This window comes from Amphiura filiformis, chromosome 3 (genome assembly GCF_039555335.1).
Source record: "Amphiura filiformis chromosome 3, Afil_fr2py, whole genome shotgun sequence".
Taxonomy (NCBI): Eukaryota; Metazoa; Echinodermata; class Ophiuroidea; order Amphilepidida; family Amphiuridae; genus Amphiura; species Amphiura filiformis.
Window position 1 is genome coordinate 5,162,391 of NC_092630.1, and position 21,625 is coordinate 5,184,015.

The window sequence follows — 21,625 nt, forward strand, 5'->3', positions numbered from 1 at the left end:
GTAACACAAGTGGTGTGAAAAAGCTTCATTTTTGTTGCAACAGTGATTGTTGGACTTCTCCACAGATGCTCCAGTATAATATTATTGTCTGATGTTGTCTTGTTTTCGATGATTAATGTATTTATGTACTTTATGTAATATCACAATTTATTTCATTTTTAACATAATTATTGTCAGTATGTAATATAGTTTCTTGCCCCATTTAATTTAGCAAGAGCATATTATGAACAATATTTCAGGGATCTTCAAGAAAATTTGATCCGGTCACACGCTGCTGGAGTCGGATCACCTTTGACCCCTGAGCGCACCCGACGTCTTTTAGCACTACGCATCAATGTATTGGCAAAAGGATATAGTGGCATCTCTCCCAAGGTGTTGAGTCAAATGATTGATGCATTTAATGGTAAGTGTGGTCTTGGGAGGGGAGGGGGTTGAGCCCTAAAAATGAGTTGTTTTGCTATCTCAAGCCTTCCAAAATAAAATTTCAACCCCCCTTAAGGTGGTACTACACCCCTGGCCAATTTTTTGCCTATTTTTTCATATTTCTCAAAAATTATAGCACGTTGGTGACAAGTAAGAGATGTATATTATAGGGGCAAGGACTACAACTACTGCACTGAAAATTCAGCAAATCAAGGCCCCTATAATATACATGTCTTACTTGTCACCAATATACGCTATAATTTTTGAGAAAAATGCAAAAATAGGCACAAAATTTGCCAGGGGTGTAGTACCACCTTAAAACCACCCAAAACTATATTTCAGGACCCTTTAGCCCCCCTCCTCCACAAAAAAATAGTGTCAAATCAGGGGTAGACATAAAGAGCAATAATCAGCTGGCCTTCGGGCTAGCTGGGAAGGTTTCCAGCTGGCCCAACATCAAATCTACTGGCCTAGATTCTACTTCATTGTGTTTCTATGTGTTTCTAATATTGTAACATGTCATTCATAATGCCATAATCCCAACTGGGCCATCCTAACAGAAAATCTCCTGGCCCAACGAGAAAACTACTGACCAGTGGCTAAATCGACCCCTGTAAAATTGAAAATTGCCCTGGTAAACACAAAATTTAACCTAAATTTTGGGAAAAAATAGTATAAAATTTGCCTGGCAAATACAATGTAATTTCACCTTAATTCGGGGTTAAAATAGTTTTACAATTGAAAATATTTTCCTGCATTGTATGACCACCAAGCATGATTGAGGGAGAATCTCAGTATTTAATGAGGGACACATCTTTCCTTGTGCCTCAAAAGTGAACTCATTTTGTTCACTTTTGATCAATACCATAAAAAAGTGGATTTCTTGTATGTGACATATTTTAAAAAGTGCCTTATGTCTGTTGCATCTTTTCTTTCTTCAAATTGCAAGGGGCAGCATGTATGTATACTCCTCTTAGCACTATCTTCCAATTTAGATGAAAAGTTCAACAGATCATTATGAAAGTAACTTTTACTGTAAAATCTTTAAAAAAGTTACATAATAGGAAGAAAGTAATTAAATTTATCTTCATAATATCATATTAATAATGATTTCAAAAACCAAAAACAAATTTGTCATCTTTGTCCTCATCGTGCCATGCTTGCATTTGATGAATAGCCATGATATATTAAAGTTAATTTAGCCAACGTTTGACCAAAGATGTTTTGACCATGTATATATATTGTCTCTTCTAGTTTCATGTCTTCCATGGATACCAGAGAAGGGTACAGTTGGTGCCAGTGGCGATTTGGCTCCTTTGTCTCATCTCGCCTTGGGTATGATGGGTGAAGGTAAAATGTGGAGTCCTCGGAGTGGATGGTCAGAAGCCAACTGTGTAAGTATCTGGTCCCATGTTTTAACTTAACTGCACAGCTTAACTGCACAGATATTTAAGGATTTTAGCAAAGTGCATGATCAAGGTTTTGTTATTAATTGAGTGTCTAGCGTAACAAGGGTCAAATTATCAACTATGGATCTTTCCAAATGTGTGGCCATGGATCATTGAACATACCCAACCCAAAGCGTACATGTAGTGTAAAGTGTACAGCATAAGACACAGTCTACTTGGAAACAGTGTACATGGTAATGTTATCCAGGAGTACGATTGGTCATTTCTGCAATGTATGCGTGTTGCTGCACACATACCAAGTGTTACACAATGGACACAAGACCACAAGTATTATTCTTCTTCTTCTTCCTTATAAGTGCCTCCCTCATATGTATGAGTATTATCGCACTGCGTACAGACAAGCTGTACTTATTTTTTACTCTGGAACCTAGAGTAGATGAGTGTATTTTGAAGTACAGTCAACATGACCGGATGATCCCCTGCTCTTTTCGAATAGCCTGTGACGTTCTTTAACGTGCACACTACATTAATGTGAGAAAATATGCATGTACACGGACCGACAGCTTAAAGTGCCCTCCGAAGCACTAAGCAAGTAGAGTGAAGTGTCTTGCTCAAGGACACAAAGAGCCGGACCTGGGATTCGAACCCTTGACCCTTGGGTTCACAGTCCTATGCCTTAACCGCTAGGCCACGCTCTCCTCTATTGAAAGACCTATAGATGCCCAAGAAATATATTGACATAGTAAGTCAGGGATTGTCTTTTGAAAACGATGTTAAGAGCTGTAGTATTTTTTGTCTCTTCAAGAGGAGCTTTAGAAGAGCTGTTTGCACCTGTGGCCATTAAGGGGTGGGGTATGAACGTTTGGGCAGTATTTTTTGTGGGACATGAGAGCACATCAGACATCGAATTGCATTCTGAATACGAAGAATGTCCTTCTGATATCAAATAATTTTGATTTTTTGAAATTCGCAATGTAATACACATTTTATGGCAATGATGAAAAATTGATATTTTTGATATTTAACAGTACTCGAAGTAAACTTTATAAATCTGATGATTTATACTTATAGTGTATGTAGGTGGGATGAAAAGCCGACGATCAATTGACAATTTTGACCTTTCGTATTGAAGATATGGATTTTCCTCCAAAACACACACAAAAAAAAAAGGTCTTTTGGGGGAAAAAATCTTCAATATGAAAGGTCAAAATTTTCAATTGATCATCGGCTTTTCCTCCCAGCTACATACACTTTAAGAATATGTCATTAGATTTATAAAATTTACTTCGAGGACTGTTATATATCAAAAATGTGAAAATATAAAATTTTAATAATTTGTCATAAAATTTGTATTATATCATGAATTTCAAAAAATGAAAATTATTTGATACCAAAAAGACATTCTGCGTATTCAGAATGCAATTCGATATATCTGATGTGCTCCCATGTCCCACAACAGATCCCTTAAAGTATTTAGAATTTTATTAGTCATCAAGAGGAGCTATAAATCGCTCATGCAAATGCAAATTAAGAGGAGCTGCAGAGGAGCAATTGCTCTCACTCCTCTAAAAAGCAGTCTCTGGTTAGTCCTGTGAAGTTGTTCTACAGATGGTCTAGGTCAAATGTGGGGATTGTCTATTTATAATTATGGTTATTTTCTTTTCATTCAGGTGCTGAAAGCCCATGGGTTGGAACCTATTAAACTTGGTCCAAAAGAGGTAAGCTTACTACCCCTGCAGGGTTGTAGCTAGCCAAATTTTAGTGCCGGTTAAAATTAAGGGAAAATTGAATCAGAATGCCAATTACTTGACAGTAATGGCATTTGACAGCTGTTTTGAGGACAATTTGTCACAGTTAGTGCTGGTCGGCAAGACCCATAATTCCCTTGAGTGCCGGTCGGTCAGGCTGAGTACTGGTTATTGCCGACCAGCGCCGACCACCGTGGCTACAACCCTGTATCCCTGTATTTACACAACCAATATTATAGTTACATAAATGTGTTGTTATTTTAAGTGTAAAGGCGCTTAGGCCTTACTGGTATTTGGTGCAGATGTCACTTTCAGGCTTTTATAGTCCAAATTTAACAGTGTATTTTCATCACATTTTGGTAGTTCTTACCCAACAATTTATAAAATGACCCCAAAAAGGTTTTAGGTTTTTCTCAGTGGAGAAAGGATCTGTAAATTATATCAAATGTCATATTAACATAGGATTCAGCAAATGTACCAAATGATCAATTCTCTAATTAAGATTTTCAAACAGGTTCAATTGAAATCAATATTAGGATGAAACTGTAATGCACTATAATTGGATTTAAACTTCCAAAATAATTCCACTGACCATTCAGAATTTGAACCTTGGACCTTTGGTTTTTGGCTCTACAATCTGAATTTTGAGTCAGCTGGGGAAGAACAGAATATTTAGCCCTACCTTAAGGTTATTAATTATTTTAAACTGTTGTGATTTGGTAGTTCATAGCATCTTACGAATGGTAGTGAGCTTTGGCAAAAACTGCATTGCTCAATTCATAGCGAGCGTGTAGAAGAATTCAAATATCACAGATATACTTTTATAGGTGCTGCAGTTCTTGAGTTACGTTGTAAAGAGGGCTGAAACAACAACACTTTTGTAAAATGTACACAACTAATTAACAACAATAAATTAAGCAACTTTGCAAAGTATACGATTTCTAGAATGAACTTTTGCAAAACATCAAGGTGTTAATTTTCAATAATATATTGATCTAGATAATGAAAATCGGTTTTTAGGTTGCTTCGACCAACAATACCTCGTCTACCCTAAGCTACTTTTCTCAAAGTAATATGGTGTTTATAAATGTAAAACCAAGTTGCCCTCACAGCTTTAACAGCTTTTGGCTTATTGAGCAATTAATGGTTTGTGATCATCATTTCTCACATTTTGGATGTTTAATATCATTTGTTGACATTTTATTTTAATTGTTATTTTCAGGGCCTTGCACTTATCAATGGGACACAACTAATAACAGCCTTGGGTGCAGAAGGTAGGCATTTCAAAGTATTATCACATATTAGAGATAGGGACTAATGAACCAACCAGAATGGTATTACAATTGAAATGGCAGCCATGTTGGGGGACAATTCTATACATTGGTTCACCTCAAGTTTGGTAGTGACGTTGGTGCGTATTTTGCAGGTCGCAGTATCGAATCGTGTGCGTAAAGTTAATAGCCAGAGCATACACGCACTTGTACATGGGCGGTTTGTCGGCACACTTGCAGTGCAAACGCGACAAAGCAATGACATCACTACTGAACTTGTGGTGAACCAAAGAATAAGTGTCAGAGGGACAGGTCTCTAGTTCAATTCCACAACTTTTTATACATTTGATTTAAATGAGGATGAGTGATGTAGTATTTGATAGGTTCTATAAGCAGATAACTGGTCAAATAATAAGAAAATAAATTAAGTGGTACTTTTGATCATATTTGGAGGGCGGGTTAGTGTAGTGGTCTTCTCACTCGCTTCTCACCACTGTGGTTCAATTCCCCGCGGTGCCACATGTGAATTTGGTTGCCGATCCATGCTCGTCCTCGCAGGTTTTTCTCCGGGTGCTCCGGTTTTCCTCCTGCATCTAAAATCGGGCCTCTTACCATATCCCTGACCAATCATATCCGGATGGCATCCCTTGAATTTAGTAGCCTCTGAGCACTATTGGGTTTAAGCCTGGCTTCGGCCGAATGTTATAAATAAATAATTAATTCTACAAATTTATTTTGGAAGTTTTAAAGTAGGGTGTCAATTTAAAGCTAGCATAATTATATAGGCCAGATGCAGCTGTTGGTGGTCATAACTTATTTATTTTATTTATAACATTCGGCCGTGGCTAAACCCAATAGTGCTCAGAGGCTACTAAATTCAAGGGATGCCTCCAGATATGACGGGACAGGGATATGGGAAGAGGTCCGATTTTAGAAGCAGGAGGAAAACCAGAGCACCCGGAGAAAAACCTGCGAGGACGAGCATGGATCGGCAACCAAACTCACATATGGCACCACGGGGAATTGAACCCGGGCCACAGTGGTGAGAAGCGAGTGAGAAGACCACTACACTAACCCGCCCTCCCTTATAGGCCTTTAGAGTTTGAAAGTGAAGTAGTAGTGGCTTATGCAGCTAAACTCAAATTGTGACTTGTATTCTGACAAATGCATAGAAAGAGTCAAAGATGCAATTTTGTATCACAATCTTTTGAGAGGAAAAATATTTAAAAAAACCAAATAATCCAAATATTTTATGTATTTTCTCCAAACATTCAGCTGTGGAGCGTGCAGCCATGATAGCTAAGCAAGCAGACGTTATTGCTTCACTTACATTAGATGTACTGAAAGGAACTACCTCGGCTTTTGATACAGGTGAGACATGCACCGCTAAAAGCATGAAAAACTAGTCGATTTTCAGCACCTCAACAATTTGTTGATAAAGAAGTGTCATAATCTATCACTTGTACAGTGATTTTTCCTCCTGTTTTAGTGTTTGCTCCCATTTCCTTAGCTAGCGGAGCCCGCGCGAATCCACCAGTATTTGATTAAGATTTGTTACCTGGGTAATATCACAAAATAAGAAAAACCACCCGTCTTCAGAGAAACCAAAACGGGCGGGCTTGGCTTATTTTCAAGCTCATTCTTCTCCGCTTCCGGTGGCGCAACATATCCAATTCCACACTTTGAAATCCCTGAACAACCCACTATATTTCATACCTTCGTCCCACTTGCAAGTTGCCTGCTTACTCCCCCGGTCCTCTAATGACATCCATCTTAATGTTCCAACGACCAGCACTCTAACTGGCGATAGGGCTTTTTCAACCTCTGCTCACGACTTGCCTATGGAACAGTCTCCCTGCTATGACCAGAGGCATTACCACCATGACTTCTTTCAAAAACAAATTCTTTGTTCATTTTGTTCCTTTTCAAAAGTCCCTTCTTTTCCTTTCCCAGCGTCAAAAGGACCCATCATTGTTAGGGTCAATAAGTTCTGATAATCTTTGTTTTTCTTCTTTCTGATATCTAGTATGTATTTGGGTGAAACGTTACTTTTAAACTGAATAACTGACTGCATTACATTACGTTTGGTTTGTCTTTTCAGATATCCATTTAGCTAGACCACACAAAGGGCAGATTGCGGTAGCCAGACGCTTTCAATCATTGCTTCATTCTGAGATTTTTCCATCTGAGATTTCACAGTCTCATAGATTCTGTAATAGAGTGCAGGATTCCTATACACTCAGATGCTGTCCACAGGTAATGGATATAAAGGAACCATGCACACCAACTATGAGAATACTTATCCGCTTATTATTCCTTTTTAATCTCCAAGGAGTCGTATTGTGAAAGTGTATTTCTTCTATGAGTTTGTTTACGGTGCCAAACACAGGGAACTTCGCTGATGTGGCCCAGTACTGGGCAACATATGGTGTCGCAGACCAGACAAAAAGGCTTTCGCACAGTCCAGCCAAAGCGATTCTTTAACTGGACCCTATAATTTAGTGCTTTGCAATGGGTCACTTAAAGGTAAAGTGAGTGCCAGAACTGGGCAGCATGTAAGTCCGGCCACCCACAACTGGGCCAGCTCTGGCTGCAATGGGAAGTCCATAAGTACCACACTATATTGGACCAGTTGTGGCCGAATTTGTCTAGTCCAGTGCTGGCGCTCACTTTATCTGGCCCATCTCTGGGCCAGTATATGTGAAACGATCTGGTCCATGGAGGCCAAAGGAGGCATTTTTGACAATTGAGTAACTATAATTATTACCTTATACAAACAAAAGGCTATCATATACTGAAAACACCAAAGGTCTAGCATACTTGGTTCTAAAGTTATGAAGTTTTGTGATGTCTATTTTCTTATGTATTTGATTGTTGTTTACTCCATATTTTTGCCTTTATCTCAATTTCAAAATTGCGCCTTCGCCACAATGGACCAGATCGTGTCACATAATGGCCTTTTCGTCTGGTCCAGTACTAGTGGAGATTTGCAGTAAACAAGGACACACACCTGATTCTTAACTATCAAACAAGGGCGCACATGCAATGGGGCATCGACCTTGCTTTTTGTTATTGCTGGAATTGTAAAAACGTATTTGACACTATTCACCCCATACACGGCTATATAAAAGGTCCACAGATCGCTCCATGTTTAGCCAGGTGTGTCCACGGTCAGATAGTGAAAGTTGTGTCCTCAGTGAATTTTGACCCAGCATCCACGTTTGATAGTAGGAACATGCAGGGGTGTGTATGTATCCATGGCAGGTATAGCAGATGGGAATTTATTGTACTAATCCGTATTTGGTTGTGTCTTTCAGGTACATGGTGTTGTAAATGATACAATAGACTTTGTCAGACAGATCATCAGTACAGAGATGAACAGTGCTACTGACAACCCTGTATCCTCTTGCTATATAATACACTAGGATCCACAACATGCTCATCTATCAGGGCACAGTTGTTTAACCCCAATACATTTGCACATTCGTTGAATGACCTTTGAAAAATTGGGTACAAGAACTCATACTCTGCAACTTGAGGTCAAATTGTGCACTATGAGTGTTTAATTGAGGTTATTGAACTATGCCATTTGGAAGAGGCTATTGTGCTCCATTGTGATATGTACAGGGTGTTCCAAAAAAAAGAGGCCCCTCATTGCGCCCTCTTTTTCTCCTATTTCTGAAAAGTTGATCAAATATATTTTGGTATGTAAAGAAACCTTGAATTGTTAGCTGTAATAAACCAAAACAATTATACCAATCGGCTCACAACTTTTGAAGATATGCTCTTTTAAAGAAATGTACCCGTTTTTCACTCTGTCCACGGAGAAGATTTGGCTACTTCAAAGATTGAAAAGGAGTACACATACCATGCATGAATATCAAACATTCCTCAATGATAACTTTATAAAATAACTTTATTTATGGAATGGGCTTTACCGGTGGGTTTATGGGCAATGGATTTTGTTAATAGTGTCATTAATTTGTGAGTAAAATGGATGCCGAATGGGACTTTTTTTTCTTTACTTGCAATTACTTATTTTTCTTGGTTATTTATGCCTTTTTGTTTATTTATGTTTCTTACTTTCTTACATTGTTGTTTCTTGCTTTCTTTTTTTTATTTACAACATAAGTCATTTCTCTTTTTATGATAAAAGGTAGCCCTAAAAGGCTGTTTGGTTTGTCTTTGGTTCTTCTGAAGTGAGTTTACTGTGCTGCTCTGCCCTTACCTGGTTGCCTCCTTGGCGAATACAGGTTTCAGCCCTGGTCCTCATTGCATCAATTGCGTTGCGTACCATACTTGTGCGCCGGATACTTGCGAATGCATTCAGTAATACGTTTGCGAAGATCTTGGATTTTGCCACAAAAGAAAAAAATCAAGTGGTGTGAGGTCTGGTGGTCGGGCAGGCCACTCCATAGCATGAGCCATCACAACCACTCTGTTTGCTATCCGTGGACAGTGAAAAACGGGTACTTTTATTCAAAAGGGCATATCTTCAAAAGTTGTCAGCCGATTGAAATAATTGTTTTGGTTTATTAAAGCTAACGATTAAAGGTTTCTTTACATACCAAAATATATTTAATCAATATTTCAAAAATAGGAGAAAAAGAGGGCACAATGAGGGGCCTCTTTTTTTGGGACACCCTGTTTAACATTTACTCTGATGTAACCAATGTTACAGTATGGTCTTTGTAAAAAATCCTTCTGGGAGGTCCAAGTATTTTAGGCGGAAAAGACAATAGCAACATTTTTTCAATTGCGCACTATTTTGGCTCAAAATTAAGGTAAAATTTTATGTTCACCAGGCCAATTTTACACTATTTTTTCTGAAAATTTAAACTAGGTAAAATTATGTGCTTAACAGGTCTATTGGTAATTTGAACACTAGGGGGGGGGGCAATTATTTTATTCGTACATCAAATTTTTAAATTTAGATTTTTTCCCCGTTTTTCATAATTTAACATAGAATAAAGCAAAACTCACTAAAAAATTAGATTTTCCCACATGCAAATCTTTATGGTATTCTTAGAATTGTCACAAAGATGATGTATTGTATGTATTCATGTAAATCTATATAATATATAATGAAACATTCCTTAACCTGGGCATATTCAGATGGTCTTTGCAGAACGTGAGCAGACGATTTCAGGAGGTAACTTTCATGGCGAATACCCTGCAAAGGTAAGCGGGTATATTAAGTGTGTCTCATCTTAAGTTGAGATTAACGCCATGTTGGATGTCGCAGTGGCAGTGCATTTACTCGGTTGTGTTGTCATATGGACAAACCACACTACTACGTGTGTGTATATGCCCTGAGGGATTAGGTTAATGTGTGGGATTCAAAATTGCCACTGCGACATCCAACATGGCATTACTCTCAAATTGCGACCAGACATGCTATATAAACGCTAAATAGTTGGGATAACTACTGAAATCATACAGGCACATTGTCAGTAGCAGGTCCTGAAGTGGTTGTTCAATGTGCTCGGGAGCAATTTCTGGTTTCAGGGTGAATTATTTGCAAAGCTCCATTCTAATTGGTGATTAAAGTTAAGATATCATGTAATTGACCAATCAGAGGCAATGTTAGATCGGCAGGTAGTGCTAAGGGGGTTAAAGGTTGGGTTGTATAAAGGGTATAAAACATTTTTGGTAAATTTGCTGCAAAGCATTCTAACATAATGTTATAAAAGTGTTGACAAAATATTTTCCAAACATTTTAGCCAACAAATATTTTACAGTAACATTTTAAAATGTTATGTAGTGTTTTTACATAAGAAAACTTTTTAAAAATATTTCCATGACCTTTATATAACTCAACATTTAAATGTTATGAAACATTTTGACCAAAACCAAAACTGTTGATAGATTTAAAAAAACATTTTGTGTTTGCTGGGTAGTTATTAAATAACATATACATGCTGTATCTCAACTTCAGTAATTTTCCAAAATCACGTCAACCATACAATAATTACATTTGTCAATATATGTTTATCTGTTGATATAGGCTATGGATTACTTGGCCATTGGTGTTCATGAGTTGGCAAACATCAGTGAAAGAAGAACAGAGAGATTGGTGAATCCAGGTAAATATATTATGCATAAGCAGGCCTTGCCGTTTAAGACGAGTGATCACTCTCGCTCGCCCCCACTCGCCCAAACTCAATTTCTAGTGAGCGATTTTCTACTCGCCATAGATACTAAATACTGCTCGCTGCGAATCACTGAAAATTGAATCCAATTAAGGAAATACATTCATGTTTCAACAATTTCAATGTATTTGGTATATCATTATAAATTAGCATTAATCCCTGAAAACGGTATACTTGTCTCAGGTGTCAACAGTGTGTAAATGTTTCGTACCAATATGAAACACTTACGCACTTTTGACACCTGAGACAAGTATACCGTTTTCAGGGATTAATGCTAATTCGACCACTAGAGAGTGATTAGACCACTCGCCAAGCATCATGCTGGCGAGTGATTGACCATGCGCCTTTAAAATCTAGACGTCAAGACCTGCATAAGTACTTCCCCCAACCCTCCTATCCAGCAAATATGGGGAAATGATGATGGGGCTTGAAATTTTTGGATGAATTACATTTTTAAAAGTCTATGCCCAACTCCTGGGGATCCCTGTACATGCTCACCTTATCAATCTATAATCATAAAAAACCCTAGTTCATGTTTCGTGATGGCCCTTGCTACTTATATTTATTTGTTATTTTACTTATTACACTTTATCACTGGCACCGAATTACCAAAATATTATATTGCACATAAGATACATCAAAATTTTGTAACTTATACTGAAGTTATAGTCACCATAACTTAAATTCAGGCGAAGTCATTTTATTTCAGTTCAGTTCAATTTTATTTTGTCCATTGTAATTCATAGATATGGCAGGTACATGGTTAAAAAGTGTTCAATTAATAATATTGAGAAAAATACATATGTTGTATGAGGACACTGGTAAATGCCAAGTGTGAGATCCAGTGCATATCCTTGGCCTAAAATTAACCAAATAAATGATAATAATTATGGAATCCAAGAACAGGTGCCAAATGTTTGGTCCAGTCACTCGTGTCACTGTACAAAATCAATGGGCGTGAGTCACTGAATATCACTGGAGTTAGGTTGTCATATTTTACCTTGGGTCTCATTATAATTATGTTGTGAAATGTTTTGATGGATTGTTTCTATATCTTCACAGCTTTGAGTGAGCTTCCTGCATTCTTAGTAAAAGAAGGAGGACTGAACTCTGGTTTCATGATTGCACATTGTACAGCTGCTGCTCTAGGTAGGTAGCTTCATGATTTTATTGTCCAGCTGTATGGCTAGATCAATTGGCAAGTTGGTTTAAAAAAAGATGAAAGAGATGAAGAGTCTGGAGGGTCAAACTCCTCCATGTAATGTTGCTGCTGTTTGATAGCTACATCTCCTCCATGGCGAGCCTGTTACCTTCCTGACATTTTGATAAAGCAGGTACCCATTTGTACACTTGGGTATGGGGAGAGGCAAACATGTGCCTAAGTGCAAAAAACGGTGATGCTGCGGGGATTCAAACCCATGACCTCAAGCTGCCTAGCGTTTATGAGTCAAAGTCTTAGAACGCTACGCCACTGTGCCCCAAGTTGGTAAAAACCCAGTTAAACATTGCTAAAGTTGGTAAAAGCCTAGTTAAATATATTTATGTTCCTCAAGTGCCGCACATGACCTATATGGATAGAAAAGATATGTATAACATTTTTGTGACATAAATGTCCCATTTCTTCACACAGTGTCTGAGAATAAAGTCCTTACTCACCCATCATCAGTGGATACTTTATCTACCAGTGCTGGTCAAGAAGATCATGTGTCTATGGGTGGGTTTGCAGCCAGGAAGGCATTGCAGGTTGTAGAGCATGTGGAACAAGGTAAAAATGGATCGGTTAGGGGTTCTTTATTAGAATGGAGAGCAAGGTTTGTTTATTCCAAAGGCAGAGCTGCAGGCATAAACAATCGGTCATGCCCTCAATTCTATTAATTAATCCGTATGATACATTCTGTGATTGTATTTTATCAAATGTATAACTTAAGATTCTTCTAAGTATCCTGGTTGTTTTTTCCATCCTACAATTGCCACACAAAGCAGCTAGGCATTAACATCATGTAGGACAGACTCTTGACCAATCACATGCACCGTTACATAATGTGTATGTATTCTGGTGAAATTAATCTCATGAAAGGTATTTTGAAACACAAATCCTAACCATTTAGGTTTCATTAAGGCCGTGTGTCCTGAACTCGCCACCCTTAGCGTTACATGACAAATATTATGAATTTTTACACCAACCAGGTTTCTAATTAGATTATCTCGACAATCATCAACCCTAAACTAGCAAAAGTATACATTTTTGGAAAGCTGAAGGCATAAGCAATTCAAATATACATTTCAACTCATTATACAGGGTGACCTGCAAGTTATACAGGGTGGAATAAAAAAGATTTTGATAAAAAATGGGTCACTCAATGCATTGCTTATTACCAACTTACAGTAATAAACTGGAAGTAAACAACATTCATTTGGTTAGAGGATATGGAGAGCCAACTGACTTTGGAAGAAACCAAAATCACAGCTGTTTGGTAATCTAGGAATATAGGGTGTCCCAAAGTATGTTAGAAATTTTTACAATTCAACATATTTTGAACCTAAACATTTCCCCCTAACCCATCATACAGAAAAATTATGTCCATATTTAGATTCCTTGTCAAATTTCCCTTCAGAAAATCTATACTTTGACTATGATAGGATAGGTAATTAAAATTTTACAGTAACTTTTAGATTTTGAAGACATCTGCATTACTTACTACAGTGTTTAATATGACAACGGGTAGTTTTGTATGGAAAAGTTTGTATTTTCTAGACTAAACCAATCATAAATTATTAAAAACAATTAGTAGAATTGTTTAGCTGCAAGGCCATGAGTGTTTTAGATGCTAAATAGAGTCCAAATCCAATTTACAGCCTTTACAGAAGCAGATTACGCACTAAAATACCAATCCCATAGAGTTTGTGTGTACCACATCCCCCACCACCGCCACCCTGCCCATTCTGAATTCTATGAAGCACAGTGTCAGTATTTAAAAAGTTCAAGTATTTCTTTTTACAGGGTTGAAAGTGCATTTTATTTAGCAATAAAATGAGACCACAAGCATGACAATACCTTCTTGCTTGACAGAGATATCATCATTTGTTTTGAGTCGACTTTGGCCAAATGTAACGTCGCCACCTTTTTTTGGTGGCGAGCTCAAGACACACGACCTTAACAAGTTTCACAGACCAGACCCGTATAGTTGGGGTACATCATAGTAGAAATGGGATACTGGGCCATTGTCCTAGAAAATATTAAATCAGAATTGAGATTCAAATCTGGTTACCAAGGCAATGTCCATTCTCTCGGTCAGGTTTGTTCCATCCAGTGCACTTACCCATTTCTCATGTCTATCAAAGAGGACACCCTCGCAAAATCCCGCCTTTCAGTTCCAGTCAATTTTTTTGTGCATAGAAAGCACCATTTTGCTTTTTCTTTTATAATTATTTCTCCTTTTGTAATTTATTCTCCTGATAAGAAATCAAAACTTTTTGAATTATTTCACCAAGAGGTATTTATTTTATGACATGTTTTGTGATTGCCCCCATTGAGTACATCGGTAAGTGTCCCCTTCGTGTTCAAGTGCGTAAGATGGAACTGTAGAATCTTGGCAAAAACAACCAATGGGATGAAGCGATCTATCGCAAGTGACGTCAGCGTGGCCTAGCGGTTAAGGCATAGGACTGTGAACCAAGGGTCAAGGGTTCGAATCCCAGGTCCGGCTCTTTGTGTCCTTGAGCAAGACACTTCCCTCTACTTGCTTAGTGCTTCGGCGGGCACTTTAAGCTGTCGGTCCTGTGTACATGCATATTTTCTCACATTAATGTAGTGTGCACGTTAAAGAACGTCACAGGCTATTCGAAAAGAGCAGGGGATCATCCCGGTCATGTTGACTGTACTTCAAAAATACACTCATCTACTCTAGGTTCCAGAGTAAAAAAATAAGTACAGCTTGTCTGTACGCAGTGCGACAATACTCATACATATGAGGGAGGCACGTATAAGGAAGAAGAAGAAGACAGAGTACATGTTTTGCTAACTGATCTTTATAATTTATGCTTCTTTATTAAACATTCACCCTGCCTTTTCTTTTTAATTTCTAGTACTAGCAATTGAGTTGCTGGCTGCCTGTCAGGGTATTGAATTCCTCCGTCCACTTAAAACCACAGCACCACTGGAAGAAGTGCACAAAATTGTCCGCTCTGTTGTGGCGTAAGTAGTATTTATTAATCTTTATCAGTAATATAATAAGTTAGATCCTAAGTATTAGGCAAAAAAAAATTGTGTTGCCCTCAAGTGAGAAAAATGGGAAAGTATGGTCGGTCGGTTGATTTTCTTATTTTTTTTTCTTTTCTTTTCTTTTTTTTTTAAATCCCCACAAATATTAAATAATGCTTCAACCATTAGGGACATTTGTCACTTTTGACTACTGGATACTTGTTAGATAATCAATGTAAGACTAGTATTTCAATAAAATATTAATTTTAAGTGAAAAATATGGATTTTTTTGAACATATAAAAATTATTATCAAATAAAAAATTGCCTCCCTGATTTTCAGGATTTAGGGTTGATCGCTGAGAGCAACAAAACATTTTTTTTGCCTTTGGTGTGTAATAATATTTTAACTTAGTTTCTCAGAAGTAATTGTTGCAATAAGAATCTCCCCTGGCTTGTAATTATTGCACAGCTCCTTTATAGTAGTTGTATGAATGGAATCATAACCCAGTCAAGTTAGCTCAATCGTTAAGGCATTCGACTATGGTGTGAGAGGTTGCGGGTTCGAAGCCTGGTGGTTCTTAGTATGCTCTTGTGGAAAATGGAGTTAGCTTGAAATTCCCCTGGACAAGGAACTTACCGCTAATTGTCTCGTTGTAACCCGTCTGAAACTCGGGAGCTGATCCTGGTTGCGATGGTTATTTGTGGAATGTCTAGGGTATGCGCTCTTGTAGCAGCAAAGTCCCTGATTTGTTGTTGGTTTATGGAATGATGTGGGGCTGTAGTGGTCAGCGACAACCTGTAAAGTGTGCTGAGGCTTGTGGATCAACGTCTAGGCGTTGTGCCTGTGCGTAAATCACTGCGCTTTTTTTTCTTCTTTCTACCACCTAAATGCAACAGCTGATGAATTGTCAGTATGGAAGGGTGAAAAAGCATGATGAGTTCTGCTGCTGTGTAGTTTATGTCAAGTTAGGCTACATACTTCATGATAGTTCGTTTAAATTGATGGAGGGCTGGACTTGCATTTACAAAATAAGTTTTTGTTGCTTTGAAACTGGATTATTTGAGGCATTCTATCATTTATTTTTCATTTTCTAGGCCATGGAACAAAGACAGATATATGTCTCCAGCTATTGATGCTGTCACCAAGCTCCTACAGGAAGGAAAGGTATAAACCCATATTACCTATTCAACCTACTAAGGCACTGTATTAAGCACACCCCATAATTAGCATCCCTGTGAACTTTTTGAAACAAGAAAGGGTTTATTGACCATATTAAAAGGGCATTTCGTGATGCACAGCCTCATCCCCCCACCTTTCTCAAAAAAAGTTGAGATTTTTGTACCACTGGAAACCTGTGGCTACATTATGTTTATGTACAAACATTTTCTTGCAGATTAATTTGTTTAGCAAAAATATCATCAAATTTGAATTTCATTCTGGTATACCAGAACGAAATTACAACAGTGGCCTATGAAGCAGTGTAATACACATAATCATACTTAACTCGCAAATGCAGAACTGAAAGTTTGGGAATAAGCTTTTTGCGTGGATATCTACTGGAAAATGTCATAAAAAGAGGATGCTAGGATCACAAAATCTTCCTTTAGGCTGAGTTCACATAGAAGTATATGGTATTAGCTATCTGAAATCGCTCATTCGATCAGGCTGAGTTCATATAGGAGTATACTATGTGAACTCAGCCTGATCGAATGAGCGATTTCATATAGCAATATGTCAGTTTACCCATTTTCTTCGTCTTATCAAATGCTTGTAACTTTACTTCTTGAGGTCACATTGCATTCAATGAGGTGTCATAATGTGCAGAATTAGATAGTGCATCTATTAAAAAAATGAATTTACCCACATATGGTTTAGGTTTTTTAAAATTAGGGACGGTATACGCTGCACTAAAATCAAACACGCATACGATTCCCACTATACTAAACTATACGCAGGTATCGACCTTTTCGAATAGCTCTTATGTGACCCGGTACTATGAAATTACCTTGCTCGATTTAAGCTATACGCGTGCACCTGCAAAACGTGCACTGTATACCCGAATAGTATACTTCTATGTGATCGCAGCCTTAAGACTGATTTAAAAGAAACCAATTTGTATGATTTCATGTTCAGGTGATCGAGGTGGCAGGAGTCATATTTGTCCAGTTTTAGCTATTTATAGAATCCATACCATTCCTCTTGTGTGTCACCTTTGTCTCAATAACTGAGTGCAAACACGGCTAGGTCATGCAGTGGCATGGCGTCATAGGCACGGGGGCATGTGCCCCCCCCCAAATCCCATAGGAAAATTGCTGAAAAATGGCTTGTGCCACCCAATCAGACCTGGTGCCCCCCAATCATGGTCGGTGCCCCCCCCCCAATATGATGACCCACGCTACGCCACTGAGGTCATGCTCCTCTCCGACCAGCCTTATAATTTCTCATTCTTATCATTTCCTAGATATGGAAGGTTGTTAAACCATTCATGGACAAATATGTGTCAGAGCAACTGAAGGAAGCGGATGTCAGATCTCCTACGTCTAGCGTGCTTGGGAAAAGACAGAACGGTATGAACAATGGAGGTGCAAGAACAAGCAAGCGTAATGCGGACTAAGAGCAAGTGGCGAGAGCAACGATAATTGGACCTTATATATAACAGACAGTTGTCTTCTGAAAAGAGTAATAGTGACTATAACCTGAGCTGCAATCAGGGAGAGTGCCTTGTCTGTTGATATTATGTAACATATTGGTAGTTGATTTGCCTGAGATTTCTGAAAAAGAGCGAGGCACAGGATGAAATTTCATTTGTGTGCTGTTTGGCTGTAATAAACGGACACAAGACTAGTTTTGCTGTTTGGCTGTAATGACGACTAAATAAATTGTATGACGTGTGATTGATGCACAAAAATTCAAGTTTATATAGTTGTGATGTTAATGACACAACAGTATATTACACAAGTTCTCAGTGCATAAGTTTAGTTGTCTCTGAACAGGAAAATATTAGTCCCCGTAAGGTTCTGGTACTTTTAAGATTGTAAACTGTAAGTCTTGTTAGTTTGAGACATTGCTTTGCCAATTTATATATCATTCATAACCTCATGAATATACATGATGTGTGTGATCCCAATCATATTTTATTATTTAATATTAATATTTCACAATCGACCGCAAAGTGCGTAATTGTTCCAATCTCACACATACATGTAAATAACCCGCTTTGCGTATTGTGTCTTAGCATGCAAAAAGCATGCGTAACCAATCTGAGTAAGACCTGTTACTTGACCGCTTATTAAATGCGCATTAAAACAATGAATGGAATATACATTTTCAGTATTCTTTTAAGCAAAAAAAAAAAATGTGTGGTTTTCATGAAACAACTTTGTAAAATGGCGGGAATGAATGACAATAATAACTTTGCAGCATCTGTTTTACAGTCATTGCGTGAAATTTTTGGGCCTTGATGCTTTTCCTCCGGCGCTCGTGCTCCAACGGAATATTACCTCAGCCCAAAACAAACCCCTCTGATTTCCTGCAATGACCTCAAAACAGATAGCGCACAGTTGACCTACCTTGACCTAAGGCGTTGGCATGGGTGGATCACTCTGCCTTGCCATCTATGTCAAGTTAATGGTTAAGGAGTCTGTCTCGATGCAATCCGTCCTTCTCCTTACGGGTCTTCCTTTTGGTCGTTGTGGAAGTATGTTTGCTTCCAGGAGGATTTTGGATACCTTGTGTTTGGCATTCTGTGGATGTGTCCAAAGAACTGTAGCCGTTTCTAAGTTACTCTGTTTAAGATGGTGCAGTTATTATTGTCTAAATCAAGATTAAGATCTGGTATTTATCAAAACTTGAGGAGGAGAGTTTCTAGGCAGATAAAAACTACAGGGCTGAGGGATGGGGCCAAAATATATATTTTTGTATAAAAATATTGTACATGGGGTCTTATACAACTATAGTGTGATCATTGTTATGCAGAACAAGGTGTGCTTTATGGATTCACTGTGCTACCTTGGGCAATAGGTACAAATTAGTTTGATCTTTTGATCAACCATCAATGCTTGGTAAATTGGTATTATTTTAGAAATTAATAAATTGAATATTGTTTATTGGGATAACATAGCAATCATTGCATGTAATAAAAATGGCCAATATAAATTTACCATTAATTCTGACTAATTAGTTGATAGTTCATTAATAACAATCATCGAAGCATTATCGACTGTTGATCCAAAGATCAAACAAATTTGGTTCTGGTGCCTTAATAGTTGTTATTACTATTATGTTATGCTGATCAGTATTATCAGTCCCAGAACAACGCCAAATATGGATTAAAAGACCTTTGACCTTGGATGTACAACAGCATGTTATGATCTAATGGGAAACTGTGCACATCAACAAACACCATTTCTATCAAAAAGGCAACGTCTGATATAATTTGAAACCACATAAATTACTAGAGTTGGTTCTTCTCTTGGATTTGGACCAAGCTTTAGAATATCGAATGTTGCGTTTTGAAATAAAACAAACCAGAAATTTATCACCCATTGTAAAAGATATGGTACATGTACCGAATACATGTACATACATTGGCTGACCTTGTGGATTTTCTGGCCCAGCCATGCTAACCACATAAGGAGATTATACCATTAACCTAGTGCAGCTATTGTCATAGCAGGGTATTATTATGTAATACTCCTGATCCATATTTGGCGTTCTCTTGGACTGATTATGGAATAAAGCTGTATAATCCCTCAATGAAGTCTTAACTATAGGCTTATCTCCAGGGCAGGGTGGTTCTGAGCAGAAAGGTGGGTACTGGGATGTGCAGCAGATTTGGGGTGCATTTACAAACTTTTTACTGTAACTTTGGGTCACAATTTGAATTTCCAGCGCTATAGAGATGGGGTATATGGGTGTCATATCCCCTCAATCATGGGTATGGTTCCAAGGTTAATGCATATCTAAGTTTGTAATAAAAAGCTGTAATATCAGTGTTTCAACTGAAATTATTTATCCCATGGCTGACTTTAAATATAATTTGTGTAAGTAAGTTACTCTGTGCTTGAACATTTTACAATGACATTATGGAATGACACTTTTTTCTGCTCTTAGTGAATAAGGTTAAAATTATTTGACAAAAGTAATCAAATTGTGTAATATTATTAATTACCAAAAATTATAATGGAATCAGTGATATTGATTGCACACACTGTATAAATGTTAAGTTGTAATGTAAGTGAATTATTGGACAAATTTTAGTTTTTATAGTTTTTCTGAGTTATATTGCTGTTTCTCACTATGCAACAAAGTGTGTAGATAATGTTTGAAGAAATTTTTTGTCTGTATTTGTGCTTATAATATTGAATGCCTTGATAAAGTGTACTTAAAACCAAGAATAACTATGAACAGATTTCAACTTTAATCACACAGCAGGAAATCAAAAGAATTTCTTAAATTATAAAGGGCAAAGCATTATTGCTATACTTACTGCAACACTTTTCAACCAATACCTTTTCATCTAGGAATTGGTCATTCCATTTGAAGTTTGTAAAAACTTTGTAAATTTCCTCAAGGATTATATCAGGTCTTCCAGATCATTTGTGCAGGGTATTAGTATACAAGGTGCTACTAAAACAAGTGTCAATTATATGCAAATTTGCGACTCCACACGAGAGGCGGCAGGATCAGGACTAAAACGCATTCCTGGAATGGGTTTCAATGTGATCTCTTCTTGTGAGAGCCTTACACACACACCCCCACACGGCATCACACCATGAGCACACTAGTACACGGCATCACACCATGAGCACACTACACACATGCACTGTAATTACACCACATAAAATGTCCTACACACACTGTAATGCACTTATAAGAAGCGTGCTCACTATGCGATCATTTCCCGGATGCTGATTCGAGTGCCGTGTAGACACATTCTATTAGGCAAAAAAAAAAGGTTTGTCTCAAAACTTGATATGAAAAAAAATGAATGTAGAAAATCTGGAAAAATCAGTGAAAATCTGATTTTTTTTCTCAAAATACCATAAAAATACCAAGTCGGAATTCAAAAAAAAAAAAGGCATTTAGCATTTGTTTTCAAACCACTTGTGAGCTTTGAGACAAACCTTTTTTTCCCTTATGGATGCACATCCCAGGAGACCGAATGGAAACGCTTTAATGCAGATCATCCGCATCATCATCATTCTCATGTGGAGTCACCTTATATTAACCATCTATGAGTGTAATAACTGTTGAGTATTCGCTGGTGTAGTGCACGTTAGAATATGACCGTTGCTAGGTCAACTGGCTCATGCTTTCTTTGTTACGAACCACTGATCGAAATGATCACAACACAAAGCCTATATGGCATATCATAATTCAGAACAGGTGTATGAGCCCAGGCTTGAACCAGTAACTAT

The 21,625-nt window shown here is 37.7% G+C and overlaps 1 protein-coding gene across 1 annotated transcript in view; it reads left to right on the plus strand.

Moving 5' to 3' along the window:
* Positions 1-21,389, plus strand: part of LOC140147918 (histidine ammonia-lyase-like) — a 42,894-nt gene extending 21,505 nt beyond the window's left edge. Inside the window, exons 7-20 of the mRNA XM_072169713.1 lie at positions 240-403; positions 1,678-1,817; positions 3,503-3,550; positions 4,803-4,854; positions 6,127-6,222; positions 6,953-7,107; positions 8,169-8,249; positions 9,967-10,032; positions 10,859-10,937; positions 12,066-12,152; positions 12,634-12,768; positions 15,090-15,198; positions 16,301-16,370; positions 17,668-21,389. Coding sequence (XP_072025814.1) covers positions 240-403; positions 1,678-1,817; positions 3,503-3,550; positions 4,803-4,854; positions 6,127-6,222; positions 6,953-7,107; positions 8,169-8,249; positions 9,967-10,032; positions 10,859-10,937; positions 12,066-12,152; positions 12,634-12,768; positions 15,090-15,198; positions 16,301-16,370; positions 17,668-17,820 — 1,435 coding nt within the window. The 3' untranslated portion in view covers positions 17,821-21,389. The remainder of the gene's footprint in view (positions 1-239; positions 404-1,677; positions 1,818-3,502; positions 3,551-4,802; positions 4,855-6,126; positions 6,223-6,952; positions 7,108-8,168; positions 8,250-9,966; positions 10,033-10,858; positions 10,938-12,065; positions 12,153-12,633; positions 12,769-15,089; positions 15,199-16,300; positions 16,371-17,667) is intronic.
* The last annotated feature ends 236 nt before the right edge of the window (positions 21,390-21,625 follow it).